Source organism: Coregonus clupeaformis, chromosome 31 (assembly GCF_020615455.1).
Source record: "Coregonus clupeaformis isolate EN_2021a chromosome 31, ASM2061545v1, whole genome shotgun sequence".
In the NCBI taxonomy this organism is placed as follows: Eukaryota; Metazoa; Chordata; class Actinopteri; order Salmoniformes; family Salmonidae; genus Coregonus; species Coregonus clupeaformis.
Window position 1 is genome coordinate 30147348 of NC_059222.1, and position 23163 is coordinate 30170510.

General features: G+C 41.9%; 1 protein-coding gene across 7 annotated transcripts in view; it reads left to right on the forward strand.

Moving 5' to 3' along the window:
- Positions 1-13092: 13092 nt before the first annotated feature.
- Positions 13093-23163, forward strand: part of abcc3 (ATP-binding cassette, sub-family C (CFTR/MRP), member 3) — a 67039-nt gene continuing 56968 nt past the window's right edge. For all 7 annotated transcript variants that reach the window (XR_005996524.2, XM_041858730.2, XM_041858729.2 and 4 more), the window contains exon 1: positions 13093-13348. Coding sequence is in view for 6 of the 7 variants with exons in the window: in XM_041858730.2 (XP_041714664.1) it covers positions 13313-13348 (36 nt within the window). In the remaining variant the exon portion in view is untranslated. The remainder of the gene's footprint in view (positions 13349-23163) is intronic.

A 23163-nucleotide genomic window follows, 5' to 3' on the forward strand; every position in this document is an offset into this window, starting at 1 on the left:
GTAGTGACAACGACTATCCACCATGACTCTGGACTGAATCACTTCCTGTGGGCAGCAGCCCGGAAACGTTGTTCTTCTTCTTCGGTGGGGTTTAATGGCAGTTGGCATCCAATATGTTGCATTACCGCCCCCAACTGGACTATAGTATAAATCCATTATAATTTGTGATAACTAGCCCTACACTCATTAAAACCCACAACCCTATTTTAACTCTATCTGGTCCAACACCAGGCAACTCTTCTGAAGTCAAATCTCGTACACCCAAGTACTTCTCTGTAGCTGCCACCACAACACTATTTTCTGTGACTTATGTTCCATCTTTGCGGTACAGCTGATAACCATTGCTATGAACGCTAAGAAGCCAACCTTACCGAAGCATATATCACTCGTTGGCCTATCCCTCTGTGCTGGCACAGATTTACTACTCACAGTGATCCTCTCAGAATCCCTCACCCTTGATCCATCCTCCTCTACTTTCTTCACTTCCTCTGCATACGACACCTTCTGCACATCTCTGACCCTGGCCACCTCAACCTGTCTCTCTCACACCAGACACCTCCGATCCTGAGCAACATGGGCACCCCTACAGTTAACGCACAACTTTTTCCACTGAAACAGGATAACATACAGCTGTGGAAAAAAGTAAGAGACCACTGCAATTTTTTCTTAAATCAGCATCTCTACATGTTTGACAGCCATTCCATTCCAGTGTCTGTTGAATTCCAACACAGGCACACCTCATTCTACTGAATTAGATACTGATTAGGTGATCACCTGAACCAAATCTTATTTAACGAGGAAAGGTATAAAAACCACTGTGGTCATCACTATCCTCTTGCAATAGGACCAGCTGGATGGCAAAGAAAGTGCTAATAGTACCTCAAAAGTAATATTAATCAAAAAATAACTATTGACCATGCCAAAAGAGTTGAAAAGGAACGTTTTGAGTGAGGAAAAGAAGGGTTCAATTCTGGCTTTACTGGCAGAGGGATACAGTGAGCGTCAGGTTGCTTCCATCCTTAAAATGTCAAAGACGGCGGTTCATAAGAACAACGTCAAGCAGCAGACACTGGAGACAACAAAGCTACAGACCGGCAGAGGGCGAAAACAACTCTCTACTGACCGGGATGACCAACTCATTCGAATGTCACTCAACAACCGTAGGATGACATCAAGTGACCTACAAAAATAATGGCAAACGGCAGCTGGGGTGAAGTGCACGGCGAGGACGGTTCGAAACAGGCTCCTAGGGGCAGGGCTGAAGTCATGCAAAGCTAGAAAAAAGCCCTTCATCAATGAGAAGCAAAGAAGAGCCAGGCTGAGGTTTGCAAAAGACCATAAGGATTGCACCGTAGAGGACTGGAGTAAGGTCATCTTCTCTGATGAATCCAATTTTCAGCTTTGCTCAACACCTGGTCGTCTAATGGTTAGACGGAGACCTTGAGAGGCCTACAAGCCACCGTGTCTCGCACCAACTGTGAAATTTGGTGGAGGATCGGTGATGATCTGGGGGTGCTTCAACAAGGCTGGAATCGGGCAGATTTGTCTTTGTGAAGGACGCATGAATCAAGCCACGTACAAGGTTGTCCTGGAAGAAAACTTGCTTCCTTTTGCTCTGACATTGTTCCCCAACTCTGAGGATTGGTTTTTCCAGCAGGACAATGCGCCATGCCACACAGCCAGGTCAATCAAGGTGTGGATGGAGGACCACCAGATCAAGACCCTGTCATGGCCAGCCCAATCTCCAGACCTGAACCCCATTGAAAACTTCTGGAATATGATCAAGAGGAAGATGGATGGTCACAAGCCATCAAACAAAGCCGAGCTGCTTGAATTTTTGCGCCAGGAGTGGCATAAAGTCATCCAACATCAATGTGAAAGACTGGTGGAGAGCATGCCAAGACGCATGAAAGCTGTGATTGAAAATCAGGGTTATTCCACCAAATATTGATTTCTGAACTCTTCCTAAGTTAAAACATTACTATTGTGTTGTTTAAAAATTAACATTAACTTATTTTCTTTGCATTATTTGAGGTCTGACAACACTGCATCTTTTTTGTTATTTTGACCAGTTGTCATTTTCTGCAAATAAATGCTTTAAATGACAATATTTTTTTTGGGAATTTGGGAGAAATGTTGTCAGTAGTTTATAGAATAAAACAAAAATGTTATTTTTACCCAAACACATACCTATAAATAGTAAAACCAGAGAAACTGATAATATGATACGTTAATCATCCAATAAGAATGCTTCATTGTTACACATGCAAAAAAGTCAAATAAGTGGTGGTCTTTATTTGAATGAATCATCTTCTTGATGTCAAGTGTCTTGGTTCACATTGTTCTCACTCTCTTCTAAGAATTATACCATCCTACTGTACATAACTTTAATTGAATGCCATGGAGAGAGCCGTCTCCAATTGAAGTCCTATATTACTCATTACTCATCAAAAAAAAAAAAAAAAAAAAAAAAACTCATCTCTCATACATAACGAGTGTCAAATAATGAAGAAGAGCCTTGGGGCGAGCACATTGTTTAATGACCTCCAGCGCAGCTCATGTAGGCCTACCCAACTCTACTGTCATATATTTGCCAAGGTGGGGTTTCCATGGCCTGGATATTGTGTGTTTACAATGTGAATGAGCGAGACAGAGCCATTTTGGTGAAAGTATTGGTATTAGATTTGATTTGGATTCCCATTAGCTGACTCCATGATGACAGCTAGCTTGTAACAGTTAGCTTTTAACTGTGGCAGGTAGCCTAGCGGTTAAGACCGTTGGGCCAGTAACCGCAAGGTTGCTCGTTTGAATCCCTGAGCCGACTAGGTGAAAAATCTGTCAATGTGCCCTTAAGCAAAGTACTTAACCCTAATTGCTCAGGTAAGAGCATGACTTAAATGTACAGTGGGGAAAAAAAAGTATTTAGTCAGCCACCAATTGTGCAAGTTCTCCCACTTAAAAAGATGAGAGAGGCCTGTAATTTTCATCATAGGTACACGTCAACTTTGACAGACAAAATGAGGAAAAGAAATCCAGAAAATCACATTGTAGGATCTTTTATGAATTTATTTGCAAATTATGGTGGAAAATAAGTATTTGGTCAATAACAAAAGTTTCTCAATACTTTGTTATATACCCTTTGTTGATGACACAGGTCAAACATTTTCTGTAAGTCTTCACAAGGTTTTCACACACTGTTGCTGGTATTTTGGCCCATTCCTCCATGCAGATCTCCTCTAGAGCAGTGATGTTTTGGGGCTGTCGCTGGGCAACACAGACTTTCAACTCCCTCCAAAGATTTTCTATGGGGTTGAGATCTGGAGACTGGCTAGGCCACTCCAGGACCTTGAAATGCTTCTTACAAAGCCACTCCTTCGTTGCCCGGGCGGTGTGTTTGGGATCATTGTCATGCTGAAAGACCCAGCCACGTTTCATCTTCAATGCCCTTGCTGATGGAAGGAGGTTTTCACTCAAAATCTCACGATACATGGCCCCATTCATTCTTTCCTTTACACGGATCAGTCGTCCTGGTCCCTTTGCAGAAAAACAGCCCCAAAGCATGATGTTTCCACCCCCATGCTTCACAGTAGGTATGGTGTTCTTTGGATGCAACTCACCATTCTTTGTCCTCCAAACACGACGAGTTGAGTTTTTACCAAAAAGTTCTATTTTGGTTTCATCTGACATTCTCCCAATCCTCTTCTGGATCATCCAAATGCACTCTAGCAAACTTCAGACGGTCCTGGACATGTACTGGCTTAAGCAGGGGGACACGTCTGGCACTGCAGGATTTGAGTCCCTGGCGGCGTAGTTTGTTACTGATGGTAGGCTTTGTTACTTTGGTCCCAGCTCTCTGCAGGTCATTCACTAGGTCCCCCCGTGTGGTTCTGGGATTTTTGCTCACCGTTCTTGTGATCATTTTGATCCCACAGGGTGAGATCTTGCGTGGAGCCCCAGATCGAGGGAGATTATCAGTGGTCTTGTATGTCTTCCATTTCCTAATAATTGCTCCCACAGTTGATTTCTTCAAACCAAGCTGCTTACCTATTGCAGATTCAGTCTTCCCAGCCTGGTGCAGGTCTACAATTTTGTTTCTGGTGTCCTTTGACAGCTCTTTGGTCTTGGCCATAGTGGAGTTTGGAGTGTGACTGTTTGAGGTTGTGGACAGGTGTCTTTTATACTGATAACAAGTTCAAACAGGTGCCATTAATACAGGTAACGAGTGGAGGACAGAGGGAGCCTCTTAAACAAGAAGTTACAGGTCTGTGAGAGCCAGAAATCTTGCTTGTTTGTAGGTGACCAAATACTTATTTTCCACCATAATTTGCAAATAAATTCATTAAAAATCCTACAATGTGATTTTCTGGAGAAAAAAAATCTCATTTTGTCTGTCATAGTTGACGTGTACCTATGATGAAAATTACAGGCCTCTCTCATCTTTTTAAGTGGGAGAACTTGCACAATTGGTGGCTGACTAAATACTTTTTTCCCCCACTGTATTTGTGGGATCCAACACAAAAGTGTTCTGAGAAACAGTAGACTACTGTAGCTCTTTCCTGGAATACAAGCCTCTTCAAACAACAATAATGGAGAGGACATAGCTACTGTACATTAATATAGGACAAGGCAGAACATTACACAAAAAAGAAAATATTCGAAGAGACAAAATAAAATAAGTGCACCTCTTCCATAGTGTATGTGCACGCATGCATGCACCCTTCTGAGTGTGTAGAGTCCTTGTGTCAGACGGTGAGAATATTTACTATGTGAGTTGTCATTCGTCATCAAAGCCTCTGAGTTTCCAGGTAAAGAGGTTTAGCCTGTTTAGAGTGCAGGGGCTGCCTCCTGGCTGGCGCTCCCACTAATGACAGCCTCAAAACAAAAAGTAGAGATGCGAAACATACCTCGAAAAATAAACCCACAGAACAAGCGGGGTTTAAGCGGGAGTAGATTTGTCAGCTTTTCTTTCAAACAGCAGCACCGTCAACTCCCATAGGGCCCGCCAACCCACCACCATCATATTCATGGTAGAAAAGAACTGGCGCAAAACGCAGGGCCCCTGGCTATTCCTAAAAATAAAAAATAAATGGTGCCATCTGGTTTGCTTAATATAAGGAATTTGAAAAGGTTTATTTAAGCAATTCCATTTACTTTTGATACTTAAGTATATTTAAAACCAAATACTTTTAGACTTTTTCTCAAGTTGTATTTTACTGGGTGACTTTCACTTTTACTTGATTCATTTTCTACTAAGGTATTGTCGTATATGATGAATGGTGGCAATTATTGCTGTCAACAAAAAGTCCGCTATGCTGCATCGTGTTAGAGGCTTTTATTAAAATCACGAGTTTACAGCATAGGTACAGACTCGCGATGTCCGGAGAACGGCTCCCCAGATTGATATGGCCGTTCTAACTCTCCCGCGCCTAACCCCCTTATTTATAAACAATGAAACTCCCTCCTCTGGCCAATCACCAGTCTCCCCTTTATATAGCCTTCCAAGAGTTGAATAGCTCCCTCTACTGTCCAATCCCCATATCTTACAAACCCCTTCCTGTCTGTCATATGTCATCATACTAAACATTGCCTTCTGATACTAACATAACCAACATTCCATTTCTTCATGAAAAACATTTAACAAAGGCATAATCTTCAGATACGATATTCCCCCCTTTCGAGACGAAATAAACGTCTCGAAAATAAACAGAATAAGATTATGACTATTAACCATTTATCTTATTGAGTATCTTTAACATTAAACCAAACACATTCTCCTCTAGAGTGTAAATACCTTTCTATGAAATACCTGTTTATGAAGTGTGAATACATTACTATGACATATGAAGAAATCTCTATGGAGTGTAAGAGCGAAAAACTGTCTGGCAGCCATCCATCCATATCAATCAAGACAGTAAAATTCTCTCACGGTCCCTCTGCCCCAGGCAACCACCGTCGGTACTCCAGATAACCTCATTAACCATGTAAATGCATTTGAAACTATGATGCAATTAAATACACATGTAAGCCCCTGCAAACAAAATCCTATCCATAAACATTCATTGTACGGCTGGTCAACCCATTGGACCGGACAATGAAACTCTCCCTTCCTAGCCTCTCTGTCCCTAAACATTCACCGAAATAAACAAAAACATCTAAGATCCTTACATGTAGTCAATAACATCAAACATCATTCTACCAAAATTAATACCTAAAAATATGACACAATTATGTATTACACATGTCTATATTTCATTGCAAACACTGGAATGTAGTCCACTACACTTCATCTCCCTGTAGTGTCCTCTTCCAATGGACTTGTTGATGATGGAATCAGCCACACCCTCCTTGTTTCATCTCCTCCAGTCATATTGTCCCTTCATATTGTCTTTGTTTGAGTATTCCAATCTCCACATGTTCTCCCAAATGCTTCTGGAATGACAAGAAAATAAACGACCAAACAGTATCTTTTGCAAAACAACATTTTCAAATTAAACCTCAACATCAATTTAAGAATATAAAAATGACATATAAATGATGTATGAATCACATTAACCTATCCCCCTTGATTCATAAATCATACCAACATCACCCTACTATTGAGAAAAAAAATTTTTTTTTTTTTTTTTTTTAAATCATAAAATGATATTTATCCATCAGTAGTCCATCCATCTTCCTCCAGATCAGGAACAGTCAACACCGGCATCTGAGTGTTGTCTCCAGGAATCACTCTCCAACCTATCTCAATATCAAAGCTTTCTCAAAGGTCAGTAACAAATTACAAACATCACACAGTGTTATCAAAGTGAAACTAAAATCTGACCCATCATTGCCCCTACTGGCCTAATTGATCTTGCAACCAAATCTTCTCAGATCTCCCAAACACATCCCTTATAATGCATCTATAACCCCAGTGATCTTATCTGAACTATCTGGACTCAAAGTATAACTAATATTTATCAATATGATCTTCCCAAATGTTACACCATACCATGAATAAAGTCCCCCTTCTCCCTGACCTTATCCTTCAATGATAAGCTTGAAGACTATGACATGTCGCCATGTCACCTTTTAACCCTAGATTTAGCTGTGTCCAATGCTATCCCTCTTATAATGGTAAAACCTCATATGGAAGCTTCAACGTTAACATGTAACAAAATCCTTTCCATCCATAATGTAAGAATATATATGCTTTTATCATCCCAAACCCTCTAAATATCTCTAAAATTCCCCATAGTCAAATTGTCAGGCACAAGCTAATCTTTTAACCATCAACGTCCTGCTCTTCTTACTACCTGCTACCTAAAAAGTAACATATTTCTCATTACTACCCTTAAGGTCATGCTTATCCAAAGTTATCATATAACATCCCAATCTGATCTTCCCAGGAACACACCCCTTACCTCATATGTTTTATTAGAACAAAAACAACTTTTAGCCCTCAATGTTTCACCTGAATACTTCATGGTTCCGTTGTTACCTGATTTTCCTTTCCCATTTAACAATTCCCATAGGGTAAACCATTTACCCAAGAACACTACTTAAACCTAGGCTTAAACCACTGTTCTGACAACGACATTATTCTATCTGTCAATGACTGTTGCTGATACCACAGTCATGACAAATCATAAGACTGAACCACACCTGATAGAGGCCGCGCGACCGTCTAACATGTCTGGTGCTGGAATCCTCAACAGACATGGACCTTCAAGATTCCTCACTGATCTTACAGAATGAGTTAATCTATCTCTAATTTCCACAACAGAAGAACGAGCGGTACTGATCAGATACCTCTCCCTGTCTGTCATCAAAATCAAAGATCTCATCCTGTCCTCCATGATGAATCTATATTCTCTCTACTACTATCTGTTTTCCTATTTTAACCCCATTCGTACTATCATTGACAGCACTCTCCATCCGTAACATCAACCCATAGAGTCTAAAATTCCCCATTTAATTTCAGAAAAGTTGTTGTCGATGTCATACTCCCTCTTTTGCTATTGCCATCGTATCACTAATCCCTTCCAAAGTTACCATTAAAGTAGTTGACTTAATTGCTGTATCAACCCTAATTACTTCTAGTGCAAAAGTTCCCATTATCCTCTGTGTATTATCTACTGTTGGAGTGACTGTAATCTACTCTTCCTGAACTCCTTTGGTGACTGTAGAAGCTTCAAACCTTAACTCTTCCATTATAAGCGTTACTTTATGAATTACATAGCCCTTTAACCAATAATTCTGAACCGGAACAAATTCTAATGCTTGCCCTAAATAAGTACACATATATTCTCCCTGACCTTTCTTTGTAACATTACGCCAAATAAGTGAACAGTCCCTCCTAACCTCTTCCAAACTATACCTCCTTTTACTCCTGGTCCTGATAACAATACTTATTCTCCATAATTATCTCTCCATATGGGAGAAACGTCCCCATCCTAAACCCTAATAAGTATTTTTCCCCCTAAAATTGGTGCTGTATTGGTTCCCTTATAATCAAATGCAATATATTTATGACTTTAATACCTATCAATGTTGAAAGAGTTAACTTGCTTCTCACTGTTGTTATAATAGACTGAAGTGTGAATGTCCTTAGTTACTCCTAGTTCTTTTCCCCAAATCTCAGTCCTTTCTCTAAATCCCTGACTTTCAAACTTTTGATTACACAAAATACACCCATAATTACCTTGGATCTCCCTACTCTAAAGTGTCATTCATTACTGTTCTCTCTCTCTTACTACTAACCTTAAAACTTAGCTTACTGTCTCAGAGTTCCTTCAACCCTAATCTACTCCTAACTTATTTTAATCTAATCTTTTCTCTCATAACATTTACAACTTTTCCCCCTGATTTTCACAAAATCCTTACCACCAAATTTGTAGAATATGTGATTGGGAAAGTTCCCCACCTGCTTCTGACTCATTACACACAGACTTGGCAAAACGACTAACCACCTTTTAGCCTAGCCTGACATCCCTTAGTGTAAGAATGTAACCCAGAATAATAATCACCCCTTTTAACTTTTCAGACAGATTGTCTTAATAGACAGTCTAGTGTACATCTTATTGTACAATTCAATTCTCTCCCCAACACTGCAATAACAGTATCTTCTAATATTAGTATGTCTATTTTGATTAACTGTTTTACTACCTCAAATCCCTATCCTAATTCGTTATCAATTAGTGAGATGTTTAACCTCTTTAGGCCTAAACCCAAATAAGTTTTTCCCCTATTCACTATCACTTCTAATGGCCGGTTGTTTCAACTGTTAGCTATTTTCTCTTCTCCTCTAATCGATGCTCTCAGCAATGCACCCCCCTTCATCTCTTCTAGAACAGGTGATCTTCACTTTCTCCTTCATCTTCCTCTGTTGTTTTCTCCTGTTCTTGGGATTCTCTCAGCAGTTTTCTTGGTCCTGTTCCTTCTCGTCGTTGACATATCAGTATTCTTCAACCTTAGTTCTAAGTTCTGTCCTCGAAATATCATCTTCCATCATCTTCTTACTAGTGGGCTCTTCTTGACCTCAATGTGTTCTTCTCCTTCCATTCTTGAATTCTTCATCCAATCGTGTTACTTCTTATTCGATTTATCCAGGCATGATAAGCAATCTGCCTATATCTCCATTTCTTCTTTGCTCTTGTACCCTTCTTTCTTCAACCTTCATCAGAGATCAAGTCTCCAGTATCCTTCTTTCCTCTCTTGCCACTTCCTTCTGATCACAGAGTCATATCCACCCATGACCTCTCTCAATCACTCTCATCTTCATCATCCTCATCTCCTTAAGTTCCCAGACATCCCGGTTTTCCTTCCTTCTGGAGTTTTGAATTCATCTTCATCGTCGTTTCTGCTCGTATTCGTCTTCATCTCTGATGCCATAATCACCATGCTAGATGATCACTGAAAGCTTCCTTCTCGTAAGGTGGGTGTCTTTCTGCTGAATCCATATGTGAGAAAGGTGTACTAACATCTGCCATTAGTCTTTCTAACACTACTCTAACCCTACTTTGATTAAAAATGACTATTTTAATCAATTTTCCCCTATATCAAGCCTTTTATATTCCTTTATTGTGAACTATGTTATTTTAGACTGTATAGCCTATGGCTTCCCCCCTTAAATTATTAATATAACCCTAAGAACCCCCAAAAAAAAATTGTTAGATTTTTTTTTTTTTTTTTCTCCCCAAAAATCAAATAAAATCAAATATGAATATTAAAAAATTCAATTAAATGCCTTATTCAAAAACCATTTAATTAAAAATAAAAAACCAATTAAAAACTCAATTAAAAATTATGAATAATTTAAAACCAATTCTTTATTCCTATATCACCAATTTATCAATTAGTGTTGGCTATCTTACCACAACCCATCAACTGCAAGTAAATGCAAGTTAGTCATCTTCAGACTAAAATACCCATAAACAAAGCCTTCTAACCCTACAACCCTTCAATACTCCAATTCCCATCAAACCCCAGTGATACACAGAGCCTTCAAAATGCAATTTTTAATGAAATAGTATTTGCCAAGCCTATGTGAAATTGTCATAACATCACATATTTTGTTAGGATGATTTTGTGTACTAGCCTGATCCGATCCTCTCGTCTGCCTCGTCACACCTTGTCACGTGACGCACACGTCAGCCCCTTCTCTCTCTCTCCTCTCGTTCCATGTTCCTCTCATATTTCACAAAAACATAGAAACACACACGATTTCAGCAGTTAATGCAATCACTGAGTATTTCCAACCATTCAATATTCGTTCGTTCTACATTATTCACTCTAAGACTAAACTCAGAACTAAATAGATCGCTCAAAAACATTTTTTATTTTAATCCATCATTCAAATTAATGCATTATACTTCGTCAACATATATTCAATTTATAAATTTACTACATCTCTACAAATAGTTTAACGTTCACATAACAGTTACTTTAACGATTTTAAAAGAGTCATGGTCACCTTTCTTTTCCGGTAGCCATTAAACCCCTGACAAGAAACCCCAAACAACATATGACCTTACGCCACCATTTTGTTTCGTAGGCTCAGCACGACCTCATTTCGTAGTTTTTAGCCCCGTAAAATCAACACGTGTCCTAATCTCGTGTCATAAACTCCCCCTTTCTGTAGGGTAGTATCGCAAAATTAAACGCATGCGCACATCCATTCAAAAACACGTTTTCACCATGGAAGATTTTAGATCTCTCCCCAAACAGACAGAATATCCGTCCAACTGTAACTCTCGTTTTCCCCTCCTAGTCAAACAACATTTAACAGCGCTCACAAAACATACAACCTGACTTACAGACAGTGACAAGTTTAAGAGACTTTAATCCATCGCAATGGAATCTCTAAGGATATCCGTTAGCATGTAGCACGCAACACAATTAGCATGTAGCATTAGCATTTAGCTTAGCCTAAGGTACACTGCGGCACAAAACACAATTAGCATGTAGCATTAGCATCCACCTCAGCCACCATGTAGAATGTAGCATGATTCACACTTTAGCCTTACAAAAATTAGCCTTAGCAACGATGTACCACGTGGCCTGAAACAATCAAGCATTAGCTTCAGCCTCCAGCGGCCTACTAGCTATACAAATGAACACCCCGCACCGTGGCCAAATCATTGTCTATCAGTAATATCTCCTTCTAACTTTGTGTTGCCGTAAGTTCTGGATAATCATAGAGAGGTTACCCCAAGCATTATAGTTCGTCAACCATACGATGAGTATATAACATGCATATAATTCGTCCAGTTTAATAATTCCCAGAATTAACCTTACACCACATAACGCGTTGCAAGGATTTTATGGCCCATTCCTAAAGAATCGCCTCGATCCGAGGGCTTTTCCAGATTCCCGGTGCCCTAACTATGCAGACGTCTTCCAACATTTATTCTCTACCAATCCATTGTCACCCGTTACCAATGAAATATAACCTTATCATTGACCATAGTTACCAATGAAATATAAATGTCTCCTACCGTTTTCCTAAATTTGTCATTGCCCATAGTTACCAATGAAATATAAATTTATGCTCTAAATCCTCATTGCCATCCGTTACCAATGAAATATAAACTTATCACTCTAAATTATCATTGTCTATAGTTACCAATGAAATCACATTTTAGCAGACTCCAGTCGACCAGCAACAACGCCACCGAGGCCAGGTCGAAATGGAACATCTCTTCAGTGTACACAAGTCATATCCAATCTAACAAACTCCGAAGCGATAAGGACACTCACCCTTTTTCGGCCATGCTTCAGAGAGAGTTAGGCCGGCGGTTGACTGAAACAAGGAAGAGACGCAAACCCAGCCCCACGTTGGGCGCCATTATGTCGTATATGATGAATGGTGGCAATTATTGCTGTCAACAAAAAGTCCGCTATGCTGCATCGTGTTAGAGGCTTTTATTAAAATCACGAGTTTACAGCATAGGTACAGACTCGCGATGTCCGGAGAACGGCTCCCCAGATTGATATGGCCGTTCTAACTCTCCCGCGCCTAACCCCCTTATTTATAAACAATGAAACTCCCTCCTCTGGCCAATCACCAGTCTCCCCTTTATATAGCCTTCCAAGAGTTGAATAGCTCCCTCTACTGTCCAATCCCCATATCTTACAAACCCCTTCCTGTCTGTCATATGTCATCATACTAAACATTGCCTTCTGATACTAACATAACCAACATTCCATTTCTTCATGAAAAACATTTAACAAAGGCATAATCTTCAGATACGATAGTATCTTTACTTTTACTCTTAGTGGGTAAGAGCGTTGTGCCAGTAACCGAAAGGTCGCTGGTTCTAATCCCCGAGGCGACTAGGTGAAAAATCTATCGATGTGCCCTTAAGCAAGGCACTTAACCCTAATTGCTCCTGTAAATCGCTCTGGATAAGAGCGTCTGCTAAATGACTAAAAATGTAAAATGTAGTACTTTTTCCACCAGTGTGTGTGTGTGTGTGTGTGTGTGTGTGTGTGTGAGAGAGAGTGAGTGATGGGCGGGACCTAGGCTACAGCCAGGGAGTGGGCAGACTCGTCATATCATCATGACAACCTCCCTATGATTTTCTCCCTCTTACAACACTCTGGAGGCAGAAGAGGAGAGAGAGAAGGAGGGTTGTTCGGAAGAGGAGAGAGAGAAGGAGGGTTGTTCGGAAGCAGAGACAAACTACTAATCCAGATTAAATCAAAAACGAGCTCCACTAGTGTGTTTGTTGAAAGTCTCTGTATGTGCAATAACAAAAGAAGGTAAAGAGAGGGAGCGACCTGTTAACGCCGGGATAAGGTAATTCGTTCGTTGTACGGAAGCACCGTGGACATGGAGCGTTTATGCGGACCAAAGCTCCCGTTCTGGGTAAGTAGGGCTTGTCGGATGGCAGTCAGTTGAGTTTGCGGTTGTGATCACCTCGTGCATATCACAAGGATCTGAAATAAATCCATTGCCTTGGCCTCAGTGTTCCTCACCTCAGACATAAGAATAGTTGTTTCGCTTTAACAACTATTTTGTATAGTTTACTACTCTAGCATGGTCTAAAAAAAAGCTGATATTATAAGACAACAAGGAAAGAAATATTCGGTCCTGGTAGCCTACCCAGTAAGCAGAATTATGTTGAAAAGGATTTGTAAATACGTATTTTACAGACATTGAGAAGACATCTGTTTTGGTCATTGTTTCTTGGGCCAAATTTCAACAGTAAATAATTTCATTTTAATGTACATGTCAATGATTATGTCACTTTCAAAAGTTTTATTTCCTAATTAAATAGCGAAATAGAGCAAAATGTAGTTAATGTTCCAAGTTTGCTGACACCAACAGAACACTTTTAACTACAACAAAATTATCAAGTTGCTTTGGATAAAAGCGTCTGCTAAATGGAATATTATATTATATATAATGGTTACAGACATTTTTTACTTCCTATGTAGTTGTTTGTCTACTGGAGTTAAATGCACCGACTGTAAGTCGGTCTGGATAAAAGCATCTGCTAAATGACCAAAATGTAAAAATGAACACTTGTAAAGAACACTGGATATTATTTTAATGAGCTCCGCCCCCAAACAAGACCAAATTTGGTCAGTCCAGACCGGATCAAATTTGAATCAAAACATATTTGGGCCAATTATAGATGTACATGTTAGGTCCATATCAAGGCCTGTCCGGAGCGGACCAAATCGGAAATCAATATGTAATTGTTACAATGTTGAGGAACATGGAACCTACCCTTTAAATCTGTTAATCTCTGCGTGAGACCACACAGTGACCTCAGTCAACACAACCTTTTTTAAAGTTCACAGTGCATGAGCACAATATAGGTTAATTGTGCCAGTCTGTTTGGTATGAGACTAGGCACCTGATTTCCCTCACTCTGGAGGGTATTCCACAAAAACGCCTTGTTTATGAGGTTACGAGAGGGCTCAAGTGTTTGTGCTGCCTGCCTTTGCTTGGTCTAGGCTACTTAAAACGCCTGTAATCCCCCTGGACTCAGGGTCTAGCTCACAGGGTATGAGAGCAACACATCACTAACAGCTCTTCACATTCAAGGACACATCCATCTTACATTTGGTTCCTTCAAATGTTTATGGTCTTGGCAGTTGGTTGCCAGTGTCTGCAGCATTGAAAGTCCCCAAGAACACAGTGGCCTCCATCATTATTAAATGGAAGAAGTTTGGAACCACCAAGACGCTTCCTAGAGCTGGCCGCCCGGCCAAACTGAGCAATCTGGGGAGAAGGGCCTTGGTCAGGGAGGTGACCAAGAACCCAATGGTCACTCTGACAAGATGGGAGAACCTTCCAGAAGGACAACCATCTCTGCAGCACTACACCAATCAGGCCTTTATGGTAGAGTGGCCAGACAGAAGCCACTCCTCAGTAAAAGGCACATGACAGCCCGCTTGGTGTTTACCAAAAGGCACCTAAAGGACTCTCAGACCATGAGAAACAAGATTCTCTGGTCTGATGAAACCAAGATTGAACTCTTTGGCCTGAATGCCAAGCGTCACGTCTGGAGGAAACCTGGCACCATCCCTATGGTGAAGCATGGGGGTGGCAGCATCATGCTGTGGGGATGTTTTTCAGTGGCAGGGACTGGGAGACTAGTCAGGATCGAGGGAAAGATGAACGGAGCAAAGTACAGAGAGATCATTGATGAAAGCCTGCTCCAGAGTGCTCAGGATCTCAGACTGGGGTGAAGATTCACCTTCCAACAGGACAACAACCCTAAGCACACAGCCAAGACAACACAGGAGTGGCTTCGGGACAAGTCTTGTGAATGTCCTTGAGTGGCCCAGCCAGAGCCCGGACTTGAACCCGATCGAACATCTCTGGAGAGACCTGAAAATAGCTGTGCAGCGACGCTCCCCATCCAACCTGACAGAGCTTGAGAGGATCTGCAGAGAAGAATGGGAGAAACTCCCCAAATACAGGTGTGCCAAGCTTGTAGCGTCATACCCAAGAAGACTCGATGTTGTAAACAAACAATTTACTCAATTTTAAAATAAGGCTGTAATGTAACAAAATGTGGAAAAAGTCAAGGGGTCTGAATACTTTCCAAATGCATTGGATAAATCATACGTATGCATAAAATTTTATGCGTAGACGGCTTGACAGAAATTGTAGCAGAAGGTGAATGTTGAACTTTTGTTGCACACATATCCAGATGATGCTGCGTACCATTTTGCACAATAACGCTGTAGGTGTGTTTGAGGTGTTAGATTAACACAGAAGCGCTCTTCCCCTTCTCACCTTCCTTCTCTCGGCTTTCTCTTTCTCTGCTCTCGCTCTCTATCTCAGATCGTAGATGGAGTCCTGCAGAGTGTGTAGCATGTGGCATGTGCTCATCATACCAATGATGTTCTCAGCAAATGAACATATATGATGTCTGTCTCTCTTTCTCTCCCCCACTCTCCTGCTCTCTCTCTGAGCGTGTGTGTGTAAAGTCAATATACAGTATGTTTCCTCCTTTATTCAGTAGACTAACCTAGTTCTTCTTGTCCTTAAGAAACCTTATGCTGTGAGAACAGACAGAGAGACAGACCGACAGAGACGAGAGAAAGCGAAATGTGTGAATGTGTGTGAGAGGGAGATCTGAAGAGCTTTACTGCAGTGCAGTAGTGGCTCCTAAGGCCTAATTTGAAACGAGTTCAAGGTGGTTTTAGGCTCGTAGGCTAGGAAGGATTATAGTAATGTCTTTGACACAGGAGGACAGCATGTAACTCAACACCTAAAGCTTTTCATTACAGCTACGTAGTATGGTTTCAGTTTTTCACCACTTGAATGCCCTCTTTGCTGCAACAGGTGTACTGTTGACATGCGGTAAAGCTTGTCCTTTTGTGAGATGAGTGAACCATTTTGTAAAATGTTGAATGTTAAAGTAACTGTCCAGTGAAACTCTCACTTTTAAAAGTTCATATTTTGTTAACTCATACCCAAATAATGTTGTTGACTCATGCTATACTTGTATTTGGAACCAAAGCATAAATTGGGGGAAAAACATTTCAAAAACTCCATCTCAAACTTGTATCTCAAACATACCGTTGAAAAATGTTTGGTATTTCCTCAGAGGATAATGTCATCCTCCTGAGGAGGATGAGCTGGCCAATCAGCGGTCTACTCACATTAATATTTTTCCAACCAGGGTTTCCATAAGGAAAATGTGTTGCCGGACATTTGAGTAATTTACCGGACCCATATGCATTGGGTGCATAACCTGATTAGGGTGTCCACCCAGTGGTGAACATGTTAGAATAACTGTGCACAGTTACTTTTCCTCAGCCAACAAGACGAGTAACGAACAGCAAAATCACTAGCCTATGTCAGTCTACTATAGTAGAAAAGTTCTATTGGTCAGCTTGTCGAGAAAGAAATAGCCTATTCCGAACAGACTCTGGGACAGTTGTGGGGAGATAGATCTCACCTGCATAAAACTAGTAGGCCTAGGCTACATAAAAATAAAAAAAACTTTCAAAAGCAATGAGTCTGATGCAACAGATGAGAAAGTTTAGCTTAAAATGTTGATAAACTATTATTTATTCACATTATAAGCGCAGCATTGTGCACAAGGCAGTAGGCTATGCGCAAATGTTTGTTCCATAATGCAGTTCGTGGGAAAACACTGTTGTCAAAAGGGCACTGCTGATGTGAGCGGTTTGATGTGACCGAGATGAAAATATCCGTTATGAAAATATCCTTTAGAGAGGAGTTCTAATAGGCAACTTTGAAGCAAGGTAAAGCCTCATAATATGTATTAAAACATCCAGGTTTCAAACAAATAATTATGTTTCGAAATGCATACTGCCTCCAGGTCATTGCGAAGTGTTGTGTGACGTGCTGATGAAGCCTACCTTCCTGTCACGCCCTGACTCAGGGGACTCGTATATGTTGAGTCAGGGTGTGTATGTTCTATGTTGTGTATTTCCATGTTGGTGGGCAAATTGTGGTCATGGGAAGAGATATTTGCGGGGAAAGGGCCATGGGCGAAGGTAGATGCCCAGGCAGGAGAGGAGCAACGGCAACACGGAAGCCGGCCGAGGAGGAAGCCCGAGAAGCAGCCCCAAGAAAAATGTTTTGGGGGGCTAAAGGGGTGGTCAGGGAGCGAGAGAGAAGAGCCCCGACCACTGCACCCGGTTGGTTTCAAGATTGGGTCCCCACGACCATGGGAAGAGGAGTGGGAACAGTATTATATTGAGGAGTCGGAGGATGACGACGACGACGAGTTTCTGTTCCCTAACTCGTGGGGGCTCCCGGAGGAGTCCTCACGGGAAGAGGAGTGCAGACGACGGAGACCCGAGAGGCAACCCCAATAATTTTTTGGGGAGGGGCACACGGGGTGGATGACGAGGCTAAAAGGGAGAAGGAAAGTGTAGAGACACGGCGAGAGGAGCTGGTTAGGCAGCAGAAGGAGCGGGGATTAATAAAGGAACCCAGTCCCGCTCCTCGCACCAAGCAAGTGGTGCGTGTCACCAGTCAGGTCTGGCCCGTTCCTGCTCCCCGCACTAAGCCAGTGGTGCGTGTTCCCAGTACGACCCGACCCGTTCCTGCTCCCCGCACTAAGCCAGTGGTGCGTGTTCCCAGTACGGCCCGGCCTGTTCCTGCTCCTCGCACCAAGCCAGTGGTGCGCGTCGCCAGCCCAGTCCGGCCTGTTCCGGACACTCGCACCAAGCCAGTGGTGCGCATCGCCAGCCCGGCCAGGCCTGTTCCTGCTCCTCGCACCAAGCCAGTGGTGCGCGTCGCCAGCCCGGTCCGGCCTGTTCCGGTCCCTCGCACCAAGCCAGTGGTGCTCGTCGCCAGCCCGTCCGGCCTGTTCCTGTCCCTCGCACCAAGCCAGTGGTGCGCGTCGCCAGCCCGGCCCGGCCTGTTCATGCTCCTCGCACCAAGCCAGTGGTGCGCGTCGCCAGCCCGGTCCGGCCTGTTCCGGACCCTCGCACCAAACCAGTGGTGCGCGTCGCCAGCTCCGGTCAGCGGCTCCACTCCGGAGCCAGAGCAGTCCGCTCCACCGGTGCCTGATCCAGCTCCGGTCAGCGGCTCTAATCCGGAGCCAGAGCAGTCCGCTCCACCGGTGCCTGATCTAGCTCCGGTCAGCGGCTCCACTCCGGAGCCAGAGCAGTTCGCTCCATTGTCGTCGGGTCCCGCTCCAGTCAGCGTTCCAGTCCAGACCCAGACGTCAGCCCCTCTCCAGGTTCGGGGTCTCCCACACCAGGGTCCAGACAAGGCTTGGTACTTCGTGGGAGGAAGGAGAGGGGAAGCAGCGTGCCGAGGTCCAGACCAGACCAGGGGCGCAACAGGGAGGCGGAGAGTAAGAGGTCATCACGCCCGGAGCCGGATCCGCCTCCGAGGCAGAATGCCCACCCGGCTCCTACCCTGTTATGTTTATGTTGCACGGTCGGAGTCCGCACCTTTGGGGGGGGGTACTGTCACCTGTTCATGAACGAACGTGACACTTCCACTGCCGTTTGATGCCGTGTTCAAAACAACTGGGAACTGGGAACTCGGAAATCTCTGACATTTCTATTTTTTTATCAGACAAAAGACTGCTATTACCGGCTCATGGAAACCCTGACTCCAACACAGAAAATCTGCTTTTTAACTTAAGTGTTGAAAGCTATTCTGAAAATATAGTTTACCAAGCTACCAATTTACTTCACACTGGAATAAGTTAAGCTGCACTAAAGCTACCCTTAAGAAAAATACAGTTTACTAAAGTAACTTTGAAAAAGTAGTTCACTACATCCATACTTAATGAAACATTTTTGGAAGGAAAACAATTTCACTCATATTGTAATTAAAGGCCCAATGCAGTCAAACATTTTATTTCCCTGTGTTTTATATATACAGTGTCTACACACTGAGGTTGGAATAATACTGTGAAATTGTGAAAATAATGATAGTGCTCTTTTAGTGTCAGAGCTGTTTGAATAGACCGCCTGAAATTTCAGTCTGTTTTTGGTGGGGTGGAGTTTTGGCCTGCCTGGTGACATCACCAGGGGGTAAATTAGTTAATAGACCAATAAGAAAGAGAATTCCAAACCTCTCTGCCAATAACAACCCATTTTCAGTTTTCCCCTCCCCAGTCAGACCACTCCCAGACAGTCCTACCAAAATTCTTGCTTGAGAAATAGCTTTTTGCTAAGAAGCTATTTTTGTTTGACCATTTTAATTGAAAAAAAATTATAATAGTAAGGTACTTAATTGTTACCCAGAAACTCTTTGACATTGAGATAAAAATGGTTGCATTGGACCTTAAATTATAGGTCATATTTCATAGAAATCAAGAAACACTGGACCGTTACTTTAAGGACATACAGTTTTAGTTCCATTGACTTTGTAATGTATTTAAGGGAAAGCTAGGTTTTCCGAGCAGCAAATAATTAGAAGATTACATTTACCTTCTTTCTACAACTCTCATCCATTTCATCAGGAATAGCAAGCCTGCTGGTCTATTGAGATTATGTATAACAGCAATCTTATTGTAATCTTTTGTAATTCTAAAGTGACCCACTTATTCAGTCCTGACTGGCAATTTGTAGTTGTTGAGTTATTAAATAAATATTGTGTCATGAAGGGCCAGTTTCCCGGACACCATGGAGCATGGTTTTTAGTCCAGGAATAGAGGCTTAATCTGTGTCCAGGAAACCGGCCCGAAGAGTACACCATGGATGTTTAATTGGTCAATTGTTGAGATTTTCTGCAAATGTTCACTTTACTTTGATGAAAATATTTTGTCAAGGATGCATCTTGTCATGTAGAGCACACCATAGACGTTTCATTGGTTAATTAATGACCAGGGAAACATCCATGGTTGTGTCTGGGAAAGGCTGTGTCCATTAAACCTGCCCTTTATTACACAACTGGGGACCAAGTGGTACTATTTCTATTGCTAGGACCCTGTTAATGCTGCTTACGTCTATATTTTATTCATGTGTTATTTTCATGAATTCATTCATTCATCGTTTCTGTCTTGTGAGGGAGGCAAAGCACTGATAACAAACTAACAAAGGACTTTTTCTAGAAAGGAAATCAGCCCTGTGCTGGGTTAGCTCAATGACTCATCTAATAACTGCCAGCTCCATGCTCCTAACCTTTCCCTCATGGTGGATCTTATTATCTTTCAGTCACTGTATGTCATGTAATTTTGCTATTTTTCCTTCGTCATCTATTGATGTCCAAACGCTAATGTTGTCTATATAATTATATTCAGTTTTCACATTTATTTTCTATTGTTAAGAAATGTCGACTTTTCTCAAAACAGTCTTGCTGTTTCTGAAATGTAACCTTATTTTTTTTTACCCCCTCAGTTTATGAACACACTTTCTCACTGTGGCTTATTTTCTTTCCTCAATATCAAAGTTTTCTGAACTCTTGAGATTCTGCTGATCTGGAAAAACATCAGGAAATGAGATTTGCTGGCTGTACAGTCACACTCATACCTCCAGAATGACAACAGTCTCACTGGGTCATCTTCTCAGGAAAATAAATATGAAATGCACGCACGTACATACGTTTTACTATCCTTGTGGGGACCAAACAATTGATTCCTTCCTATTCAAAATCCTATTTTCCCTAACCTAAACCCCTAACCCTAATTCTAACCCCAATTGCAACCCTAACCCTAAACCTAAAGAAGTACCAACAAATTCATCCATTTCCTGTTTTGACTTCTAGCAGTTGTGCCTCTTCTCCCCGACCCCTACTCTATGCCTGCAGCCAGCTCTCAGACCCAAACCATACAAACAGACAGCATGGCGACGGGCACTTCCTCTGTTTTAGCAGGGTCCTCCTTAGACACAAGTCTAGGATCAATTTACCCTAGCCAAGTCTTAATCTTAACCATTAGGGGGTGGAATGTAAAACTGACCTTAGGTCAGTGTCTAAGGGCAACTCCCGGTACAGTAGTTAATATCCCATTGCCCCGGTAGAGAGCTCTGTGGTCTAACACTTAACCCTAATTGCTCCTGTAAGTCGCTCTGGATAAGAGCGTCTGCTAAATGACTAAAATGTAAATGTAAAAATGTAACACGGAACAGATGGTGCTGTGCACATTTTTTTTTTACAACCTCAGATGATTTCATGACATCCAGTCTAAAGAATGTTACTCCTAACACCACTTATTCACAAGTAAAATATATTATTTTCAGAGATTATTCACATTTCTTTGATTACTTAATTATGATTGAAAACTTCCACATTTTCAGATTAATGACTTCAGATGAATTATGTAAGAAACCAGAGTACAACGTTCACTGGAGTGTTCTACTTCAAGTAGAAAAGTGAGCTTTAAAGACATGATTCAACGTTCTTTGATACTAAACACTGAAAAACATAATCTGTGAACTCCACATAACTGGAGTTGTCAGTGTTTATGGTGTAGTGCTAACCATCTGGTAGGGCTTACAGAACCCCCACACAACACATCTGATTAACAAAACACCTCTGATTACTCACTATCTGGTTATAATGTATGGAGGGGAGAGAGAGCGAGTATAGTCAGTACAGACAAGCTGGCTCCTATACAGTGGCTTGCAAAAGTATTCACCCCCCTTGGCATTTTTCCTATTTTGTTGCCATACAACCTGGAATTAGTCTCTTGGGTATGTCTCTATAAGCTTGGCACATCTAGCCACTGGGATTTTTGGATGGGTTCCGCTGGTGTACAGCAATCTTCAAGTCATACCACAGATTCTCAATTGGATTGACGTCTGGGCTTTGACTAGGCCATTCCAAGACATTTAAATGTTTCCCCTGCTGGAAGGTGAACCTCCGTCCCAGTCTCAAATCTCTGGAAGACTCAAACAGGTTTCCCTCAAGAATTTCCCTGTATTTAGCGCCATCCATCATTCCTTCAATTCTGACCAGTTTCCCAGTCCCTGCAGATGGAAAAACATCCCCACAGCATGATGCTGCCACCACCATGCTTCACTGTGGGGATGGTGTTCTCGGGGTGATGAGAGGTGTTGGGTTTGCACCAGACATAGCGTTTTCCTTGATGGCCAAAAAGCTCAATTTTAGTCTCATCTGACCAGAGTACCTTCTTCCATATGTTTGGGGAGTCTCCCACATGGCTTTTGGGAAACACCAAATGTGTTTGCTTCTTTTTTTCTTTAAGCAATGGCTTTTTTCTGGTCACTCTTCAGTAAAGCCCAGCTCTGTGGAGTGTACGGCTTAAAGTGGTCCTATGGACAGATACTCCAATCTCCGCTGTGGAGCTTTGCAGCTCCTTCAGGGTTATCTTTGGTCTTTTTGTTGCCTCTGATTAATTCCCTGCTTGCCTGGTCCGTGAGTTTTGGTGGGCGGCGCTCTCTTGGCAGGTTTGTTGTGGTGCCATATTCTTTAAATTTTTTAATAATGGATTTAATGGTGCTCCGTGGGATGTTCAAAGTTTCTGATATTTTTTTATAACCCAACCCTGATCTGTACTTCTCCACAACTTTGTCCCTGACCTGTTTGGAGAGCTCCTTGGTCTTCATGGTGCCGCTTGCTTGGTGGTGCCCCTTGCTTAGTGGTGCAGATTCTGGGGCCTTTCAGAACAGGTGTATAATAAACTGAGATCATGTGACAGATCATGTGACACTTAGATTGCACACAGGTGTACTTTATTTAACTAATTATGTTACTTCTGAAGGTAATTGGTTGCACCAGATCTTATTTAGGGGCTTCATAGCAAAGGGGGTGAATAC